A 23,964-nucleotide genomic window follows, 5' to 3' on the forward strand; every position below is an offset into this window, starting at 1 on the left:
ACAACAAAAAGGGATGGTTTTTCCACTACCAACAATTCATCTTCAGCAACTGAGCTGATCTTGGCAGCCTTGATACTGTAACTTAATGGAAATTAGCTACTCTCTACAAATCTGTCCTTAGATATCATTGTGGTACAGTGTATTAAGCTGCCTGTGATGCCAGAACAGCCCACCTCAGAACATTGGTTCGAATCTCAGCTTCTCTACTTATTAACCAGTTCCCTGCTAATGTGCCTGGAAAAGCAGTGGACGATGGCCCAAATGCTTGAGTTCCTGCAACTCATGGGGGAGACCCTGATGGAGTTCCAAGATCCTGGCATTGGCCTACCCTAGCTGTTGCAGGTATTTGGGGAATGAACCTGTAGATAGAAGATCTGTCTCTCCTTTCTGTCATTCTGTCTCTCTTCCTCTCTCTGTCAATCTACATTACAAATAAGTAAAAAGAATAAAATATTTTTTAAAAAAGAAACAGAACTTGATCTATTAGTTCTGATCTAAATGACCAGAACTAGTCAAGTCTGGACATTCAGATTCACTTAATTCAGTACTAAGTTACTCTAACCCCTACAGAAACCACAGAGTTATAATTACCTCCAGTATACAGGACTACTGTGTTAAGTGCTACAGCATGTTGCTTGTGATTTGAGACAGATTTCAGCTATCTCTTTTTGGAGGGAACTGCAAAATCCTTTTTTAACTAAATACCGTTTTGCTTTGAATTAACAGAATTTTGGAAATCTTACAATGTATCTTTTTTAAAAAAGATTTTATTTATTTATTTGAGATGTAGAGTTAACAGACAGAGAGAGGGAGAGACAGAAAGATCTTCCATCTCCAGTTCACTCTCCAAATGGCTGCAAGGGCCAGAGCTGGGCTGATCATTAGCCGGGAGCCAGGAGTCTCCTCCGGGTCTCCCATGAGGGTACAAGGGCCCAAGCTCTTGGGCCATCTTCTACTGCTTTCCCAGGCCGTAGAAGAGAGCTGGATCGGAAGTGGAGCAACCGTTACTTGAACTGGAGCCCATATGGGATGCTGGTTTTGCAGGCAGAGGCTTAGCCTACTGTGCCATATTGCTGGTCCCACAACATGCCTTTTGGAATCACTCTCATTAGATGCTCTTTAAAATTATTTTGTATTGCTGGAAATCTAGCAAGTGTCCAAAATTGTTGAGACAAAATTGGAATGGATTTCTGCCCCGCCTTATTTTGGGTTCTTCTTTCCCTTCACTGTGAGCTTTGTAGATTTGATTTCCAGTAGTGGAAAGTAAAGAATGTGTAATTAAAAAGATGTTAAGTCAGTCGTACTGCAAGGTGGATTTGCTCTTGGACCGTGGGAAATAAACTCAGTGTAGTGAAAAAGAGCTTTGGAATCAAGAATTCACCCTTGCTATATGATTTCAGCAACTTTTATAACTTTGTGAGCTCATTTTCTTCCAGTATATGTTGGGGTTACAAATATCTACCCCCAAAGAATTGTTGTGAAGATTTAATGAAATAATATCTTTGTGAAATGCATAGAGCAAGGTCTGCATATAACTGACACTTAATAAATGTTAATTTCTTTCCTTCCTCCTTTCAGTAACCTGATTTAAATGCTTCATTTGAGATTCATAGCTCTCCTACCTGAGTTAATTTTTAAAACACATTAATTTTCATGATACCTGAAGGAAATAATACCTAACAACTATATTCTAACTTTGACTTTTCGACCATTTTTTTCATTTTTATCTAATAAGAACTCAAATTATTATTACTTTTAATTTACAGACAAGGAATCAGAGGCACAGAGCAGCAGAACTGCTTGCCTAAAGTCATATAAAGGAGACAGAATAAATATTTGTTGAATGAATAGGTGAACTGAGATTGGGCCCCAGATCCACACATGCTCAATACTTTACTCTGGATAACAATACCTGCACCACAACTTCAATTTGCATTCCCAGTTCTTGGGAATTGTGGACAAAAATGAAGTCAGGTTGCTATTTCCAGGAAGGGACACTGTGCCTTTCAAAATTGTAGAGAAGGTGCCACACATTGTGATCTTTGGCATAACAAGCTTTCTTATAAGGGTGAATTCGTTCTCTTGATGAGCACTGGGAGGTAAAAATCCATCAAGATAGTGTGTTCTCATGATGATGTCAATGAATTATCATGGAAATGAGTTTTAGAAGAGAGGCAATGCTTTGTGATAATAGCCCGATAATGCCATTAGCTATGAACTGTAATTGTAATAGCATTAGTCAAATGAATATATCTGATATTAATTTGAGTGTCAAATATTTCTATAAGATTCTTCTTGTTAATTAAACATCAGTTGGCTTTAATAATTCAGTATCTAGCCAATGCCTGCACATAGTAGGAATCCAATATGTATTTGTGGACTGAATTAATAAATCAATCTCTTAGTAGAGTTATTTAATATAATAAAATATTGAATTTAAATAATTTCATGGATGTAACAGGAGCGGATTTTTGCCCAGGATCTGTTTGTCTGTACAGCCTGTTCTTCATTTGTAACTCCAGTTCGCTAATGGTGTAGATTTATTAATTTCAGAATTTTAGAGGAAAGTCTTTCTTATTTTTAGTATATTTGGAGGGAAATAGCCATTTTCCCCAAATTACTTAATTCAGAAGATCAATTTGTTCTTTTCATCCCATGTCTTGTGGTTTTCCAACCAGTTAGTCTCCCAGACATATTCATGCATGCACTGACCACCTGAGCATCACTGGGCAGAATCATGTTTAGGTAGTTTTGCACATTTCTTCATGGTTACCAACTCCACTGGAGTTTTAACATGCCAGCATTCCTAACACCTGTCTTCTGAATCATTTTTCCTGTCCTTGCAGTAACGAATGAAAACCTCTCTCTGCACTTCCCATTCCTCATTTGTGCGCTAATCCCCTTGGCTCGCAGAGATGAGGATTTATGAAGGAAATGGAGGGTTTCAAAAGGTCACTCCAGTATCTTTGCAATACCAGAACTACACATCTGTTTACACCCATGCTCATCCTCTCCTCTTTCTTTTGTTTCAGTGCAGGAAAGAAGGTGCGACCATGTGGAGAGCAGGCAGCAAGCACACTCCTCATCTGTCTGCTTCCTGGCTCACACTATGATCCTTCCCCTGCCTGTGTTCTGCCATTCACCATCCTCACTTATTAGATAGTCTTCATCACACCCCAATTCACTTTTCTTTACCATCTCAACACTGAAATGACTCCTGTTGAAGCTTTCAGTGACCATAATGTTGCTAAATCATGTGGACACTTTCTTCATCCTACTGGAGTCCACAATGCAATTTACAGAGTTTACCATTCTTGGTGTGAAACAGTCTGCTTTATGTAGTGAATACATACATATGCAAGTAGGTAGAGTCTTCAAAAAGTTCATGAAAAATCTATGTGTAGATTTCAAAATTTTTTTGGCATTAAAACAGGCTCATCCTTTAATTCCTTTTTCCATGAAGTTTTGGAAGTACTCTCCTATGTGTGTATGTATGTATGTATGTGTGTATAAGTGTGTGTGTGTGTGTGTGTGAAATTCATGGAAAATTCATATTGCCAAAAAACTACGCATGGATTCTAAATTTTTTTTTTTTGACAGGCAGAGTGGACAGTGAGAGAGAGACAGAGAGAAAGGTCTTCCTTTGCCGTTGGTTCACCCTCCAATGGCCGCCGCGGTAGGCACACTGCGGCCGGCGCACCGCGCTGATCTGATGGCAGGAGCCAGGTGCTTCTCCTGGTCTCCCATGCGGGTGCAGGGCCCCAGCACTTGGGCCATCCTCCAGTGCACTCCCTGGCCACAGCAGAGAGCTGGCCTGGAAGAGGGGCAACCGGGACAGAATCCGGCACCCCGACCGGGACTAGAACCCGGTGTGCCGGCGCCGCAAGGCGGAGGATTAGCCTAGTGAGCCGCGGCGCCGGCCTGAGGTATTCTTCTGTGTGTGTAAAATTCCCTCACGCTCGATCTATCTGGCTGTCATTTTTCTTTTCTGGCACCCATTTCCTTTCCACCCAGCCTCTACTGTTGAGGCTTTTTCAGATCTCAGCCCTGGATTCCTTTTCCTCTTCATTCTTAGAATCCCTACTAGGGAGGCTGGCGCAGTGGTGTATTTGGCTAAGTCTCCTCCTATGGTGCCAATATCCCATATGGGGGCCACTTTGTGTCTTGGCTGCTCCTCTTCTGATCTAGCTCTCTGTTATGGCCTGGGAAACCAGTAGCAGTAGAAATGCCCCAAGTGTTTGGGCCCCTGCACCCAGGCAGGAGACCGGAAGACGCTCCGGGATTGTGGCTTTGAATTGGCCCAACTCCTGCTTTTGAGGCCATTTGGGGAGTGAACCAGCAGATAGAAAACCTTTTTTTTCTGCCTCTCCCTCTACCTCTCAAGTAAATAAATAAACCTTTAAAAATAAAAAAGGAATCCATACTAGGTAGTTTCATTCAGTTCTTTGGTTTCAAATGTTATTTCTGTGCTAGATTCTTATAGTTACATATGTAGCAAATATCCTTTTTCTGGGATCCAGATATGTCTGTCTGAGCACCAGACTTATGTGCTAAAAAGTGAATGAGTGACAAATTTTAAAATCTGTTTTTCCAGTCTTGTCTATTTAGTAAATGGAATCTTTACCATCCCAGTTGCTCAGGGCAGAATCTGGGAGGCTTCCTTCATATCATCTCTTGCATCCTATTGCCTCTTGACTTTATCAAAAACAACACTAAGTGCTATTGATTCTACCTCTGAAATATGAGTATTGCTTGTATCCATTCACATCTCTCATCTACCCACTTCCTCTCTGGCTCATCTCTCCTCTCAATTTGCCTGAATTGCTACAGTTGTACCACTTCTGCTTCTCCCACATCATCCTTTTCCCCTTTTAAAGTATGCTGCACCCACAGTAATCCTAAAACATCAATAGATTGAGTCATTTACCTTATACCTTTATGATTTTTTTTAATATTCAAGTTGAAAATAATTCCTTTAAGCTAAAGGTCCTGTATGAGTTTGCCTGTGTAACCTCCCAATATCTCCTTTTCTGAATATTGTCAAGTTACTGGGTTTCTCTGGTTTCATCTTACACGCTTAACAATTCTCTAACTCTGTGCCTTGGCATGTATGTTCTCTACCAGAACTACTTCAGTCCTGTGCTCATCCAGCTAAATTCCATTTGTCATCAACTGTCAGCTTCAGTATCACTTCCAGGTACTCATAGTGTCTGGAATGTATGTGTCTCTACTGAGGCTTCTGAATTTGCCATGCAAGGAAGTCCTTTTAATGGCATGGGTCCACAAGGCATAGAAGAATCTCCAAACACTGCTCCATCTCATCCCAGTCTGGACCTGGAACTGAAGTAGAACAGGACGACTGAGCCCCATATTCATGGAGCTTATTTTTTTCTGAAGAGTTATGAAAGTGTCATACCATCTGGGATGTTCCTGGAAGACACTGAGACTTTACTCAAATTAGAGTAACAACTACATACATAATTATTTTTCACGCCCTTGTGAATATCTGGTGACATATCTATTTCCTCTTGTCTGCATCAAACTCTTGGAAGTAAGTTATTAATGACACCATTTTAGAGGAGAAACTTGAGACTCAAAAAGTTAAGTATGAAGGTCAAGATCACAGGCTGCATTGATTTTGAACTCAGGTGTGTCTGACTCAAATTCCTGCCCTTTCAACTCTGGTAAGCCAACAGCCATGGAGAGTTTCTTTCCATAGTCCAAAAGGTAATTTGGGTTCTGCCCCTGATATTTTTTATGAACCCAAAGTCCTTTGCATAACTCTAGGGATTCCTATGGATTCAAAGGTTGAAGGTGTAGAATAAATTGTGTCTGAGATCCACTATATTATTTTATAAGAAGTACCCTGCCTCTAATTCTCTCTGAGGATCCAGAGCAGGGTCAGACTGTGGGAGCTGTTGGGGTCTTCCCAGTTAGCCTTAGGAACGCTGACACTAAATCAATTGACAAACAAGTAGAGAAGGGGCCCTGCTAAAGGTGGGCCCAGCAAAAGTAGCAGGCCACTGCTGTTCCACTCTGGGTCAAAAATCTGAAATCCAAAAACCAATAGCTGAACCTAAGGTCTCCATCTGAACCTGAAGCTGTACATCTCTAAGAGAATAAGCGTGAGCCCCTGAAATCCAGTGGGATGTTTTTACGGATGTATAAATATTTTCTTCTTTCAAGTTTACTGGAAGTGCAGATTCCCGATTTAAAACGGATTCAGTGATTCATACTGACATGCCTTTCAGTGGCCTTAATAATCAAAGATATTTAAATGAGGATTTTAAAAGATCTCATTTTTAGTTTAAAATGAGATTGATTGGAATTAAACATTTAAATTCTTTGTTCCTTTCTGGAATTCTGAGAAGGAGGAACTAATGGGGACAGGAACATGTAAATCTTGACCCCCTGATTCTGCCCAATTTTCCCTTTTCTTTTAGACATTTTGCTTTGGATCTTTCAATTACTTGTACAACCATAACTAAGATGTCATTTGTCAGTGAATTCTACTTTGTTATTTTTGTCAAAAGCTAAGTTCGAACTCAGGAGTGTGAGAAAATTGATCTTGTTGCTAATGGGATATAGCCGAAATAAGCAGTTTGACTGACTTCTTTACTCCCTTATATTAGCATTGCTACTTTTAGATAAACTATTCCTGAAATGATTAGTGTAGGAGGATGGGTTTAGTCTTGTATCTTCTCCTTTAAAGCACTCAGAGTTAGAGATCCCAGAAGGATCAGTTTTCTCACTTGTACTGAAAATGTCACTCTAACAGTTATCTGTCTGCACAGTCAAGTTTGGAGAAATCTTTTGAATTTACCGCATTCACACTATTCTCCATCATGGTGCTAAAAATGACTAATGCAGCTTGGAGACTGTGATAGCTGATCTTCACTTCCAATGATACACTAACACACACACTCACATGCACACATGCTCAAATGACATGAATTCTTAAAGGCTGGAAATATTCTGTATGCTAAGTGAAATGGTGAGGGATGTGGAGTACGTAAATATCCACTAGTTTTTGTTTCATTACGATCACATCTGTAAAATAATTGGACTGGTTATTTCAATAGACTGAATGGACCATTTTAATATACGACTCAATTTTATATTTAAAAATAATCTCTGAGGGTATGGGCATCTTAAGCCGAACAGTTACGATGCAGTTAAGACAGCCATGTCCCATATCAGAGTACCTGAATTCAGTTCCTGGATCCAGCCCCAGACTCCAGCTATACCTGTTAATGCAGATTCTGGGAGACAGAAGTGATGGCTCAAGTAATTGAATTCCTGCCATGAAGGAGAACTGAACTGAATTCTCTACTTTTAGCTTTATCCCAGTCCTGTACCCCTGGCTATTTTGGACATTTGGAGAATGAACCAGCAGATAGGAACTCTCTCTGTGTCTCTCAAATAAATAAAAATTAAAGAAAAATAATCTCTGGCATTGAAAATTTTCCAAACTTTATTTTATCATCTCATCATCTCTGAGAAAAGTGAAGTGGGTCATTCTCTTTTTTAATTAAAAGGAAATAGTCTGAGAGAGATAATGACCCACACAGAGTGTTGCTTATGTTCAAAGGGTCATTCTTTTTAGGGCCCCTAATTAGTCAGTATAAACCAGCATGGGATCACTAGCAGCAAGTCATCCAAATGAACCTCATTTCCTTTCTTAAGGGATGCTGTTCTGATAGCTAAAGGAATAGAAAAAGTCTATGTCTGTCACAAACACAGACAAATACGACTTGCAGAAAAACATGACAAAGTTTCCTGTGATGTCATTTAGGGAATGATGGAGAAGTATGTGGGCTGAATGAGTGTAATTAGATGAATTGGGAGCTGATTACATCCAAAGGGGAGGAATAATTGATTGTCATTAACTTGCAGTGAAGTCTCTAGGAATTTTCTATAAGACTCTATTTTTGGTCCTGTCCAATTCAACAATTTTATCAATTACCCAGAATATGTCTGGAAGTTTGCTTACTAAATTTGCAGATGACACAAAATGAGTAAAGGAGCAAAGATTAGTAATTCAGTGGATGACAGAATCAAGTTTCAAAAATGTCTGTTTTTAGGATGATGGATTGACATTTATTATGAATAAAGTCCTGCAGTTAATTGGAGAAAAGTTGTGATAGGATGAGTGGAGCTGAATTGAGAGCAATTGCTGAAAAGAAAAACAAATATTTTGAGTTTGGATTGACCATCAGCATGATGCAACCACTGGAAAAGTCAAACACAATCTCTGTTGGCCTTCAGAGAGGGGAGGGAGAGAATGCAAAATTAACCTAACTATCCTGGTTGTACCCATCTTGAGTAATTTGTTTGGTTTTGGAACCATGCTTTTAAGAAAGATACTTAAAAATTATCATTTGTGTTATAGATGGAGGGGCCTTGTTAGCGAAAAAATCAGACAATCATGCAATATGAAACAGTTGGAGTGGTTTGTCTATAAAACAGAAGTAGATCATGACTGTTATTTTAATTGAGTGCTTACTTTACATATTAATTACTTAATCCTCAGAACAACATAGTGAATTATTTATTGTCTCTACTGACATGGAAACTGAGAACATGGAGTATCTCACTTTAAATATAGGTGGTCTGACTCTAGTTTTTAATCACTATACTACATTATTTCTCTGAATATTAACCAAATGTTTGAGGAGTTGCTGTGTGAATGGAAAATTAAACTTACAGCCTAATTAATTAGCCTATATCTCATCATAGAGAATTTTTCTTGACTGTAGAAAATGCCAGTGCATCTTCCATTTTTTGGTACAATATTAGACCAGAAGAGCACTTTGCTTTGTTTATTTCTTTTTCTTTTTCTTTTCTTTTTTTTTTGACAGGCAGAGTGGACAGTGAGAGAGAGAGAGAGACAGAAAGGTTTTCTTTTTGCTGTTGCCAATGGCCGGCGCGGCCGGCGCACTACGGCCGGTGCATCGCGCGGATCCGAAGGCAGGAGCCAGGTGCTTCTCCTGGTCTCCCATGCGGGTGCAGGGCCCAAGCACTTGGGCCATCCTCCACTGCACTCCCTGGCCACAGCAGAGAGCTGGCCTGGAAGAAGGGCAACCGGGACAGAATCCGGCGCCCCGACCGGGACTAGAACCCGGTGTGCCGGCGCCACTAGGCGGAGGATTAGCCTGTTGAGCCATGGCGCAGGCTTTGCTTTGTTTTTTTTTTTTTTTTTTTGTTTTGTTTTGTTTTGTTTTTTTCTGACTGAATTGTGGCACTTAAAAAAATAAGGATATCAATTACAAGATTGCTGTAATAAATGCAATAATGTATTTTAAAGCTCCTGTCACACTGTGCAGATTGTCAATAAAGATTTAGATTTTCATTGAAACGTTTTTGAAAGAATAGTTGTGTGTAAGATTTTCCTGGTCTGATTCCTGGGAAATAAACTCTAAATCCTTCTAATTTCTTCAGTGGTTGGAATGCTTTTTTTAATTTATGGTAGGCCTATTGGACCTAGAATGATAATTTATGCTAATGAGGTGTCTCATAGAGACTCCAGAGATAGTTTATGTTAATAAGGTGACTCAGAATGCCAGAAAGAAAAACCAATCATGTAACCAGAGGGTTGGGAATCTCCATTGCATAAGATCTGCCCAACTTCTGGAGAGGGCAAGGATGCTGGCGATAAGCTCAACCACCTGATAATGATCCAATCAACTGTAGCTGTGTAATAAAGACTCAGTGAAAACACTGGATGGTGAAGGTCAGTTAGCTTTCCTGGTTGGCATCAGTCTTCCTACTGCCACACTTTGATGTGCCTGAAAGGGACTATGATGAAGGGTGCCTCACTTCTGAAACCCTACTATTTTAAGCTCAGCATGTCTCTCCCTTTGGCTCGTTCTGATTTGTATTCTTTTACTATGTTAGAGCTGTAATCATAACTATTTTTGCCTCTCTGAGTTCTGCAAATCATTTTAAGCAAATGATCAAACCTGAGTCAGTCATTCATATTGGTATGTCAGAAGTCATGATAGCCCTGGAAATCTTCAAATTTGGTGCTGTGCATAAAGTGCAGGCTGCGTTGGGCAGAATTTGACTGATGATGTTTGGTCTAACTCTGGGTTAGAGCAAATTTGGATTTATATAAAAGATACCCTAGTAGTAATATTTGACTTTTCAGTTTTAAAATGTCAAATATAATTTTATAGAATTTTAAGCAATTTTTTAGAAAATCCAATAATGTATGTGAAGAAAGAAAACATATGTCCAACACCTAAAATATTTTGAATGCAGATTTAGGTAAGACTTTTCCAGTTTATCTTACAAAATCTTAGATCCAGTGCTTTACCTCTTGTTTATATACTAGAGAAGTCAGCAACTTGGTGCAGTTCAAATGAATTCATTATTTTAAGTTGGATTTGAGATCTTTGAGAATTGAAACTTTATCTCACACAATTATTTGTAGCACAAGGACATGGCACAAAGTAAATATTCAAGTTGTATTTTTGCTTAACATTTTCAGGTAAGTAAGGAAAGTGCAGAATCTGACCTTATCAGCCATATGTCAAAGATTAGTGGGTTTGTTCCTTAGAATCTACAATATCTATTAATTTGCTTATTACCCCCAATTGTTTTTTATATATATGAAGCATGCTTGAAAAGCAGGAAGAAACAAAGAGACCTTCTGTTTGCTGGGTTCATCCCTAAAGGCCTCCCACATCCTGGGGGCTGGACATAGCTGAAGCAAGGAACTCTGGATCTCCCATGTGAGTGATAGGGACCCAAGTATTTGACCTATCACTTGCTGCCTCCCAGAATATACATTAGCAGGAAGCTGAACAGAGGCATAGGAGCTAAAACCAGAATTGCTGTGCCAAATGCCCACTGCTATCACTCTTAATTTTTTCTTTTTGATTTCATGCCCCATGGAAATTTTGGGAGGGATTAGAAGTATATATTTTGCTTGCCCTGGTATCCCTAGTCTTCAGTATAGTGCCTGGAAAAGAGTGAGTCTTTGATAAATATTTTGTGAATGGAGACTTGAAGTTAAGATGAATTTCTCTCTCATCACAATTATTTTTTCTACAGTTTGAAATCAGGTAAATTAAATTTGTCTGTTTAAGATAATGCAAACCAACATATTTTTATGTTCCTTTAAAGTGATTAAGTATTTTTGAACATAGAGATGAAAAAAAGCTTGTGATATTTTTTATAAAATAAGCAAAAGTAAATTAAAATAAAATGTAAGCAATATCAACATTTTAGAACAAATAAAGAAAAAAGTTTGAGGATTTAAAATACAGCCAACGGCATTTCACTATGACAACTAATCATTAAATCATTATTATCATCCTAATTTTTTTTTACCAACATTTGTAACTGAAAAGGAGTACTTTAATGTTTGCATCTGAATTTTTCTATTTTTTTATTCTCCTGGCCAAAACCTCTACTGAGAAAAATTTTCAATATCATTTGTTGTTCAACTCATACTTTCTCTTTGGTTGCATAGACAAGATTCTTGGCAGGTAATAAAGCAAAATAATCCAAGTACCTCTCTTCTACATTATACAGGTTTTAACTTTTCTGAGAATTGTCTGTACCAGCTACAAAGCATTATTAAATGTGATCTTGTTAAAGACCTAATAAGAACATAATGACCAGTTTGTTTTAAACTATGCTGAAGAAAGACGGCAGACGGAGTCTCATGAGAAGTGACATTCTGTAATTACCTTGTCCTATCAAAAGAAAAACAATTCCCAGAAATTAATGAATACAGCAAGAGTCTATTTCCTATCTTAATTCTATCTTAATTGCAAAAGTGGATCAATTAAAAAAAACTTTACTAGCAAAACCCGTCTATTAAGGTTTTGTCTCTGAATTCCCTAGTTATCAAATCAGTAAATATATATAAGCATACCATGAATCTGTTTTTACCTTCTGAGATGAGACAAACCAATTCCACCAGCAGTGCCCCTGTGAAACAACCAAATCCATTGAACAGTGTCAAAAAATTCATAAAGGTTCCTCTGATGGTGTTTGGAACATGTCTGTGAGATATTACAGAAACTGAGAGAAAAAGAGAAGGTCAGAATTTAGAACATTTAAAACACTTTCTAAATTACTGTTTAAATTAATCAACTTGATCAGGCATCAGACATAATTTATTCAATGATCCAAATTTGGGTTGTAATTTGTTTAGGCTACTGTAGTAAGATATGTTATGATACAACTTAAAGATGTGTTCAAAGAATAAAATATGGCAAAACATACAGTTAGACAGCTATGACGAGAATTTGATTACTTGGTGGTTGAGTGTCCTAATATATTCGCTCAAATTTCACTCCAATTTGAGTATTTCTGATGAATTTTGAATTGAGGTGAGGCCTGTACTAGCTAATATCATGACAATCTGTCAATGAGATCTATGATTCTGTGATTCTATGTAAATCATTAGTTTCCTTATGGAAAACCTAGATTTATTAGGTAAAATTTGCATAGAGTCTAAGAGCATGGGCTCTGGAGTTAGACAACATTGTGCTAAAATCTCATGACAATCATTTACTATCTATGTGATTTTAGGCAAGATGGATAAACTTTGCAAGCCTCAATGTCCTCCTCTACAAAGTGGGAATAATATCATTACTCACTTGCAGAGGTTCTATGATACTTGATGTAATACACATTAAGTGCTTAGTACTATACTGATCGCATATATAGAATAAAAATTAGCTACTTTAGCAACATTAATCTTACCAAATCAAATTGCTCTTACTTGTGCAAGGTACTGTGCTAAGCCTTTTTGATATATTATCCCATTAAAAAGATGGTGCTCTGACAGAGACAATAACTTAAGTTCTGAATCTCCAACATGGTTATCTTTTCTTCCCAAATCATTATTGTGGTACTAGTAATGGTTGTGGCAATAGATTGAAAGAGAATCATGGGGGAAAATGTTTTTTAAAATTTCAACAAAAGGGGATGACATTGCAGTACCGCTGGATTAAGCACTTCTTACGATGCCAGCATCCCACATCAAAGTGCCAGTTTCAGCCTGGGCTACTCGAATTCCAATGCAGTTCCCTGCTGATGGGCCTGGGAAGGCACTGGATGATGGCCCAAATACTTGGGCCCCTGACACCCATGGGGTAGACCAGGATGGAGTTCCTGGCTCCTTGCTTTGGCCTAACTCAGTCCTGGTTTTTGTGGCTATTTGCAGATTGAACCAGCAGATGGAAGATCCCTCTCCGTCTCTCCTTCTCTTCTTGCCTTTCAAATAAATAAGTACATTAAAAAATTTTTTTTCAATTAAAAATATTTTTGAAATCAGAAATAATTGAAAATATATGTGATTTTATATTTGTAGTATTAACAACTATTATTAAATGTACATGGCAATCAGGAATACATGTTAAAATATTTGATATCTATTTTAATATATCTGAAATTTGCTTTAAAATTACACAACAGGGAAAATGAAAATGAGTGAATGAGAGCATAGACGAAATAAATTTGGCTATGTATTGAAAATTGTTGATACTGAAAGATGGATACATGAAATTTATTATACTAATCTCTATTATATATGTAACAAAAATTATAAGGAAACAGATTAAATAACATTAACTAGTTTTAGCTTTGAGTAGTTGAATTATTTGATTTCTAATTTTCGTCTTACTCTTTTGTACTTTGCATATTTTCTACGGTACAATCATCAATAAATATTAAAGTTCATTTTAAGAAGAAAAGTGACAATTGAAAGCAGATGTACTAAACAGCAGTAAAGCTTTAATTTCCTTTTCTATAAAGAGAAATAAATGTTATTATTTCCTCCCTTTCCTCTCAGGAATATCTTCTACCTGGTTTTCTTGTACTGTAGCCCAGGAAAATTCTGCATCTGCCCAAAGGGCTCCCTTATAGATAATGTACATGTGTCGATGCTCCTGCATAAATTTCACATTTCTGTTTTACTTTCTGTGTAGCCTCCACCTATTTTTATTTATTCATACAACAAACATTTAAAGGAATCTCTGCTTGTGTTCCAGAGTTGCTGTGTGCAGTGCTGGTGGTAAGAAAATTGTACAGTTTATCTTTTCAGGATTTTTAAACTTTGGCTCACTAGGCTAATCCTCCGCCTTGCGGCGCCGGCACACCGGGTTCTAGTCCCGGTCGGGGCACCGATCCTGTCCCGGTTGCCCCTCTTCCAGGCCAGCTCTCTGCTGTGGCCAGGGAGTGCAGTGGAGGATGGCCCAAGTCCTTGGGCCCTGCACCCCATGGGAGACCAGGATAAGCACCTGGCTCCTGCCATCGGATCAGCGCGGTGCGCCAGCCGCAGCACGCTGGCTGCGCCGGCCATTGGAGGGTGAACCAACGGCAAAAGGAAGACCTTTCTCTCTGTCTCTCTCTCACTGTCCACTCTGCCTGTCAAAAAAATAAAATAATAATAATAAAAAAAACTTTGGAAAGGTGGAGAGCAGAAATAGGTGCATTATCAAGGGCAGTGATCCCACAAGTACTAATTGAAGATGAAGATAACAGTGGCGATAAATACAATACTGGGGAAAAAATCCTGGTGGCAATGGCTCAGCTCTTGTATGTAATACAAATCACCAGCAGCAGCCCGAGTCCACGCCTTGGAGAATTTTAAGGAAGGTCCAAATGAGAGCATGAAGGTAACACTGAAACAGCTTTGGGAAGAGATGATTCACAGTTACAGTAAGGATTTGGCTTATGAACTTTCCTCTCTGTAAACATGTGAAGACAAACACTGGGCAGAAAGAATAAATAGGTCTATTTCTTTTCCCGAGAAAAGGCAGAATGTACAAGCCTGTTATTACTCCACTAGTTAATTATTAATTCTATGCTTTTCTCTTGCTAGAACTTCTGGTGTGGTATATAATTCATGAACACACTTTGCCAGCTTTCTGCCTGCTGGTTAATCTCTCTTTGGTGTCATTTTAGTCGTTTTTGAAAGCCCCTAGCTCCCTTTTATACAACTTCATTTTCAAGTCTTCAAATCTCCATTTTTAGGCATCTACTTGGATGTTCTGATCTTTTTCAACTTCAGTAATCATCAAGTTGATTTCTTGGGTTCCAAGGTACTTCTTTCAGCCTGTTATAGCATAGATATTATCAACAAGTCTGTCACTATTCTAAAATTCCCATTATAAAATGAAGACACAATAAAAATTATTCAAAGTGTATTGGAAAGCTGATCTTCTTGCCAATGAGAGCTGAAAATGTGCCTCCAGGTAGTAGCTGGTTAGTGTCTGCAAAGATGCCACATCACAGCATATGCAGAATCTACAAAACACAGGGCCATAACCACCTTCCTGAGGCACCTGGTACTTGGGACCCACTGCTGAGAATTTTTTTTTACTCTCATTGTTCTTAGCTAAAACATGTTCATTGTGTTTGGTGAGATGTTATTTGGAACATGTAAAGGAGAGGTATCACAATCTGAAAATGGAACTTTCTCCTATTGCCAGCTTCAAACCATTATACCTAAGAAACTTCAGCTTCAAATCTCATAATAACAGACTATATCATCTGTTACTTCCTTTGTGTTGTCATCTCTAGGAAATTTTCTTCTATTTCTCAGGGTTGTCAGCTCTATACTCATTGTCATACTTTCAAGCACTATTTCTGACTTAAACTATAGCAATATTAACATATATGTAAATCATCGTTCCAAACTTTCATTGGTTTCTCACTTCCTTGACCTCCAACATCCTTATTTTGTACTCTGCCTTAGCTTGCATTCCACTATCACTTATGATTATGGCCTGTGCTTCACACTGTAGACCACGGGATGTTCAACTATGGTCCGATAATGTCCAACTCACCACACATTTTTAGAAAGCTCTATTGGAACACAGCAAATATTATATGTTGTCCTTGGCTGATTTGGCACCATAATGACATAGTTGAATAAATAAAGACAATCCTGGAAAGCCTGTTTACTATCTACACTTAAAGGAAACAGTTTGCTAGTATATGCCCTGAATCAACAATCATGATCGTTCCATAGTCTCAACTCTGTGCTTCCCCCTCTGACTACCACCTTTCTCTCTGCTACTCAACTACAAAAATGCTATAGGCTCTACAATGGCAAAAAATTTTGTTTCTTTTTTTTTTCTTATTGATATTTCTACAGCTCCTAGAGCAGTGTCAAGCACATTGTAGTTGCCCATACAGTATTTTTAAAATAAATAAACAATTACAAGTTATGAAACAGCTAGGGAATCTACTGCTACAACTAAAACATACTTTGAAAAATATTCTATTGTTTCTTTTTTTCTCTCGTAGCTCACCTCCAATGTATACATGGCTTAGCAGGGTAAAAAATATGCACTGGCATCTGTGGAGTGAGATACTGTGTTTTCTTGCTCAATGTCATCAATGTAGGGTGTAGTCAGTGATTTAATAATATATTTATTCTCCCATGTAGAAATAACTGCAGATGTCATTTAGTGGTCATCAGTCATAATAGAACCAGATGTAACTGGAAATGTATGAATAGGCCAAATCATGTAGTCTTCACAAAAAAGAATTCACCCAATGGCAAATTGTAATAGTGGGATGGTAGGGCTAACATCTTTGGAAGAGCATTATAGTTCTTTAGAAGAGAATGCACACATGTTGCAGGAGAGGAAGTAAGTTGAGAAGCTCTGCTAGAATTGGGGTTAATGATGATGCTGTTGTAGACCATGAGAATGATTAAAGAGGTGGTGAGATCTGCCAGGTCTAAGTTGTGTTTCAAGAATAAGACTTGCCTTGGGATTGGAGATGAGGAGTAAGGAAAGAGAGGGCTCAATGATGACTTGTGAGAAAGACACCAACTCACCACACATTTTTAGAAAGCTCTCTTGGAACATAGCAAGTATTATATGTAGTCCTTGGCTGATTTGGCACCATAAGTCCTCTGGTATTTGAGTTTTTGTTAGTAAAAAGAGCTGAGAGCAGCATGTCTGACTTTGATTCCTGAGTCTGGCACCATTGATTCATATGGAGAAATAATAATAGTATATACATATAACAGCTGCCAATTTTTATGTGGTGTCTATGACTAGGCATTGTTTTTTGCTTTATATAAAGTGGTTTTACTTAGTCCTTTAAATAACTCTTCATCATTTTATCAACTATCAGAAAGGGTTAGAAATGCAGAATAATTTTTCCAAAGTCAGCAATAGAAGTGCGTTTGAACTCAAGTCTGTCTAACTTTAAGACCATAGATCTTAACCACTATGCTGTACAACCTCCCAGCAGAGTAATACTTGATTTTATAGCTCAACACATTCTTTCACATTTCATGTCATCTGACTTAAAAAGTAACCTCTCATTACCATTGCTTCATTCCTTAATGCTGTGGTACAAGAAAAAAAGGATACTTATTTCTATTTTAAATATCATGAAGGTGAAGCTTGAAGGTTAAATGGGTTCCCAAGGTCATGGAGGTAGTAAATGAAAAGATCCCTAGCCTATCACTGCTATAGCAGATAAATCAATTAACTTATCTGGACCTCAGATTTACTTATGGATTTACACATTAGCAAATCAAGGAGGGATGGTTCAGTGATTTATAGTACATGATCTGCCTTTTTAACAGTCATTGGCTATCAGTACCTTGCTTCTGTATGTTGAGCGATGATTGTAAGCTAGTTATTAATTTGTCACTGTATTCATTCACCATGTTCATTCATGATCTTACTCCACATCCAGCCCAAAGAATTTTGACTGAATACTTCCAACAGTTTTCTAGAAACATCACTAGGGAGAATCACAGATCTTTGTATTGTGGCATTCGTTCATTTATGCTTCTTTTATGTTCTTGCACATTAAACAATGACATCCCCATAACAGAATCTCACATAATACTCTATTCTTGCAAAATATGTGGAATGAAATTATTCAACATGATTAAAAAAGAAGTCTGACACATGTATAAATGATTATAACTACATACAGTTATTTAATTAACAAGTATATATTTATTAAATATATATTTAAGGAATTTGGAAAGCATGATTATTCTAAAGGTTGTATGTTGGTTGATAGAACAGGGAAGATACTTAGAGGTAGGAAGACAGAGGTTATAAAAATATTCTCAGTAAAGTGTAATGAGGGCTTGAGTTAAAATCAGGTATCCCACTGCAGGGACATATAAGGAAAGTAGAAACATAAGATGTGATCGATTATACTGATAAATATATAGACACACATACAAGGAAGTCACTTAAATGTTATAAATTTTAACATGGCTAGTTTGATTAATATAAGCGATCTAGATAATCCAGAAACCTTTGATATTTAATGAAATTATTTCGTGCCTATCTTATGCAACATTTGCCATTATGTTTAATCAAGTGCAATTTAATTTAAAGACTGAGTTATCTGGAAAATTGGCTCAAATATTCATTTCACTTGCATGTTTATACATGATCAAAGTACATTAAATATCATTTTTTGCAGATATGAGCAAGAGGGACAGATGAATAGTGATTTTCTCTGAGTGTGTTAGAGTTGTCTTCTGAGTTTTAACATTTTGTTCCCTCTTGTCAAGGATCTAACCAAATGGTTATAGCCTTCAGCCAAGTTAGTAAATCTTTCATTCCATCTACACCCAGGCAGAATTGATAGTTTTTCTGTATATGATAGAGGACTGAAGAGAAATGAAGAATTTTTAAAATGAGGGTGATAAACAGGCTTGCTTGCAGCATTGTGGGAAATCCCCAGGGGTGAGTAGCTCATCACCCACTTTAGCTGTCCCTATTCAGGTGACTTGTCTGTGCAAAGGTTCAGGATGTTCTCACAGTAGTTCATAGAAATGTTACTCACAGGCTGGGTTTACCAGTGTTTCAGCCACTCCAAGTAAAATGTACTGAAGAACCAGGTAGACACAGGGCATGGAGGAAACAATGATAACTTTGCCCGAAAGGGGCTGCTCCATGGGAGGGAAGCGTTTTCTGTGTATCTCCATGAAGCCAGCGACCATCACTGACAATGCAGCAGACAGATTTCCAGCAACTAAAGCAGAGAAATGCCAAAGAAAAAATGAATAAAGAAAGAGCTGCGCATCAATGTAATAAGCCATGTATTTTATTCGTTCATTCATGTAATTATGAGGCAGAGAGACAGAGAGAGACAGACTGATACAGAGATAGACAGACAAAGAGAGATGGGGGGAGTATGCTCATCTTCTGGTTCACCTCTCAAATGCTTAATGGCTGGGGCTGAGTTAGTATCCAGGAACCCAGTCCAGGTCTGTCGTGTAGGTGGAAGGAACCCAACCATTTGAGCCATCACTATTGCCTCCCAGGGTGTGCATTAGCAGGAAACTGGAGTCAGGAGTCAGAACTGAGCATGAAACCCAGGCACTCTGATAAGGGACATGGACAGCCCAACCTGGTGTCTCAGTCATAGGCCAAATGCCTGCATTCACAGCATTTCATATACATAGACAAGAGGGGATGATTCCCAACGTTTTTTTTCCCTGTGGGTTATCTAGATGCCAACCATGTTGTATGGGCAACCATTGCTAGGTTCTGACCAGAGAGAGGGCTGAATTGACTCCTTATTGCCTGACCTACTGATTTTATGATCTCAGGCCAATTACTTAAGCTTATTATCAGTTTTGTTAGCTCTCAGATGGGGTTAATGATACTTACTTTGTGAGGTGATTGTGAGATTTAAGTAAGATAACATACTGCTACTATCATAAAGGTTCTTCATAGCAATTAGTAATGATTATTATTCACAATAAAGCAATGGTTTTGAACTTTTATCCTCAGGTAAGATACTCAGATATCATTATAGATAACCTCTTAAGAGATATTTATGAATCAAAATGATTTAGGGGAAATTTAAAATAAAGTTATTTCTTCATACAGTTTTAATTATTATCTTAAAATGGTTTTGAAATTACCTGAAGGCATTATCAGTCCTCAGTTTTCTGTCACTTCTCTAATCTTTGCATAAAAAGTAAAAAAGCTATTAGAGAATTAAGGGCTAGAAACTTTTGTTTTGGAAAAAATGTTTTAAAGAGCTGAATTAATGTGGGTAAAGAGTATAAATGCAATTATTCAAAAGATGGTTAAAAAGTAGATCTACTCTTCTTTCTACTTTTAAGGAGTTACCTAGGAAATTGTGGTTGAAAATGAGTAAGGATTTTGTTACAGGTTTTTTAAAAATTTAATTTATTTAATGGATAAAGGGAGAAAAGAGAAATATCTATTTTTAATTAATTGTACAAATTTCATAAATTATATATATAGGTTTAGGAACATAGTGGAACTCCTCCTCCTCCCCCCCCCCCCCCCGCCTACACTACAACCCTTCCTCCCCATCCCTCTTGGATTCCCATTATTAATTTGTACAGTGATCTATTTTCAGTATACTTAATGATTATATAGTTAACTCTACTCTAAGTAAAGGAGTTCAACAAATAGTATGAAGAGAAAGAAAACAAAATAACACAAAACAAAACATTGCTCCCCATTGGAAGAGACAAGGGCTATAAACAATCATTTATTTTCAAAATGTCTATTTCACTCCAATAGATTACATTTCAGGTATTCTATTAGTTACATTGGATCAGGGAAAACATATTACAACTGTCTTTTTGGGACTGGCTTATTTTACTAAGTATAATGATTTCCAATTGCAACCATCATGTTGCAAAAACAGGATTTCATTTTCTTTTACAGCTATGAGTAGTACTCCATAGTGTAAATATACCATAATTTTTTTATCCAGTCAACAGTTGGTGGACATCTGGGTTGGTTGATTCCATATCTCAGCTATTGTGAATTATGCTGCACTGAACATGGGGGTACAGATAATTTTCATATACTGATTTCTTTTGGTTTGGGTAAATTCCAAGGAGTGTTATGGCTGATTCTTATGGTAGGTCTATATTCAGATTTCTGAGGTATCTCTATACTGCCTTCCATAGTGGATGCATCAATTTACAATCCCACTAACAGGTACCTCTTCCCCCACATCCTCACCAGCATTTGTCATTAGTGGATTTCTGTATGTGAGCCATTCTAACTGGAGTGGGGTGAAACCTTCTTGTGGTTTTGACTTGCATTTCCTTGAGGCTAATGATCCTGAGCATTTTTGCAAGTGTCTGTTAGCCATTTGGATTTCCTCTCTTAAAAAATGGCTGTTTAAATCCTTTGCCCATTTCTTCACTGGATTGTTTATTTTGTTGTTGAATTTCTTGAACTCTTTATTGATTATGGATGTTAACCCTTTATCAGTTGTGTAGTTTTCCATATTTTCTTCCATTCTGTCAGTTGTCTCTTCACTTTGCTGAGTGTTTTTTTTGTATTTGCAGAAGCTTCTTGACTTGATGTAATCCCATTTGTCAATTTTGGCTTTGATTTCTTGTGCTTCTGGGATCTTTTCCAAGAAGCCTTTGTCTATGCCAATGTCTTGTAGAGTTTCCCCCATTTTCTGTAATGATTTGATAGTATTGGGCCATAGATTTAGGTCTTTGATCTATTTGGAGTGGATTTTAGTGTGAAGTATAAGGTGGGGGTCTTGTTTCATACTTCTGCACATGGAGATCCAGTTCTCCCAGCGCTATTTGATTGATTAGAGCTCCTTTATCAAAGATAAGTTGGCTGTAGATGCATGGATTGATTTCTGGGGCTTCTATTCTGTTCCATTAGTCTACAAGTATGTTTTTGAGGCAGTACCAGACTATTTTGATTTTTTTTTTTTGACAGGCAGAGTGGACAGTGAGAGAGAGAGAGACAGAGAAAAAGGTCTTCCTTTGCCGTTGGTTCACCCTCCAATGGCCTCTGCGGCCGGCGCACTGCGGCCGGCACACCGCGCTGATCCAATGGCAGCAGCCAGGTATTTATCCTGGTCTCCCATGGGGTGCAGGGCCCAAGCACTTGGGCCATCCTCCACTGCACTCCCTGGCCACAGCAGAGAGCTGACATGGAAGAGGGGCAACCGGGACAGAATCCGGCGCTCTGACCGGGACTAGAACCCGGTGTGCCGACGCCACAAGGCGGAGGATTAGCCTGTTGAGCCACGGCACTGTCTGACTATTTTGATTTTAACTGCCCTGTAGAATGTCTTGAAATCAGGTATCGTGATGCCTCTTGCTTTGTACCCTTATCTGTTGGTTCACTCCCCAAATGCCAAAAATGACTGAGGCTGGGATGGAGATGAGACCAGGAGCCATGAACTCCATCCAGATCTTCCATGTGAAAGAACCCAATTACTTGAGCCATCCCTGCTGCCCCCCAGGATCTGCATTAATAGAAAGCTGGATAAGGTGCAGAAGTGGGTGTTGAACCCAGGCACTCAGATATGGGATGCAGGCATCTTAACCAGTGTTTTCGCCACCAAGCTAAATGCCCACTCTTGTTACAGAGTTCATATCTACCTCAACCATTTCATTTCTCAATTTGTCGTTCATATTACTGGATTTAATTCTGTCGTTAGAGCCCAGGCAAACTTTAGCTTGATGGGATTTACTTAAAATTTAAAGATAGTCACATTTTGCTAACTTGCATAAAATTTCAGATAAGGCAGAGCTTTCAATTCAGAAAAATCAATCTAATGTTTAAATAGCTTAGTGTTTGTTTTGGTTGATAGAGAAACTGGTAGGTAAATTTTTTGATAATATCTCAGCATTTAAATGTACCTATAAAGACTGCTCTTTGCTGGGACTCTAAGAAATGGACAGTGTAAAAAAGGAGAAAACACAAATAACAGTTCAAAAATTGGAGGAATTTTTAATTTATTACCATTTTAAATTAAGTTCTATATAGGCTCATTTATAGTGAAGTAGAGATTTTGTTTCTCGAAACAATTCATATTAAAATAAGAATTTTTATATATGATCTGCCTTTAAGATCAAAAGCATCACATAGTTGCACTTATCTACATAACTCAGTACATTATAACCTCATCAGATGGAGTGCTAATATGTCAATCCAACTTAACATGTACTCTTTGTTATATGCTGTATGTATGCTAGGTGCAGTGAGGAACATAGAAAAAAGATCTGTTCTCAGTCATTGTCAACTTGTATTTTGTTGGGGAACGTAAGCAGAAGAACTTCTTGTTGAAGAGAGGTGAGAGGCATCATTTTATGCTTGCCAGAAAGGTTTCAGTATGAAAAGGTAAAGGCAGCACAAGTGAGGGCAAAGACACAGAGTTAGGAAAGTGTCAGATAAATTTCTGGAACAGCAAGAAGATCCAGTTATTTGGGAATCAAGGGAGAAGATAGATTGAGGTCAGATTGTAAGAGGCATTTAAAATACATGGAATTTTGAAATGACCATGAATATAATAGAATTATTGAAGATTTTATACCCTATTGACAAGATTAGTGTTTTTATTTAGGATGATTGCTCTACAGGTCATGTGATAGTTGATAGAATGGGAGACGCTGGAAATTGCAAAACACGAAGTTACAAAAATAATCTTGGTAAGGCCGGCGCTGCGGCTCACTAGGCTAATCCTCCGCCTTGCGGCGTCGGCACACCGGGTTCTAGTCCCGGTCAGGGCACCAATCCTGTCCCGGTTGCCCCTCTTCCAGGCCAGCTCTCTGCTGTGGCCAGGGAGTGCAGTGGAGGATGGCCCAAGTCCTAGGGCCCTGCACCCCATGGGAGACCAGGATAAGTACCTGGCTCCTGTCATCGGATCAGCGCGGTGCGCCGGCCGCAGCGCGCCGGCCGTGGCAGCCATTGGAGGGTGAACCAACGGCAAAGGAAGACCTTTCTCTGTCTCTCTCTCTCACTGTCCACTCTGCCTTTCAAAAATAAAAAATAATAAAAAAATAATCTTGGTAAAGTGTAATGGGAAGCATGAGCTACAATCAGGGATTCTAATTCTGGGAACTATATGGAAGGTAAAAACATAAGATTCAGTAAAATACACTGATAAAACCATAGCAACTGAAACAAATAGCAAAACAGAGGCAGATGTTAATATTAAATATGAGTCCAGGTGACTGGAAAGATGGCAGTG

At 38.2% G+C, this 23,964-nt stretch overlaps 1 protein-coding gene across 1 annotated transcript in view; it reads right to left on the bottom strand.

Annotated features, from left to right (window-relative positions):
* SLC15A5 (solute carrier family 15 member 5) overlaps positions 1-23,964 on the bottom strand; it is a 93,354-nt gene that overhangs the window by 12,700 nt on the left and 56,690 nt on the right. Inside the window, exons 6-7 of the mRNA XM_062195508.1 lie at positions 18,805-18,993; positions 11,905-12,036 (exon numbers count right to left, since the gene is read on the bottom strand). Coding sequence (XP_062051492.1) covers positions 11,905-12,036; positions 18,805-18,993 — 321 coding nt within the window. The remainder of the gene's footprint in view (positions 1-11,904; positions 12,037-18,804; positions 18,994-23,964) is intronic.

The sequence above is a fragment of the Lepus europaeus genome, chromosome 6 (assembly GCF_033115175.1).
Source record: "Lepus europaeus isolate LE1 chromosome 6, mLepTim1.pri, whole genome shotgun sequence".
In the NCBI taxonomy this organism is placed as follows: Eukaryota; Metazoa; Chordata; class Mammalia; order Lagomorpha; family Leporidae; genus Lepus; species Lepus europaeus.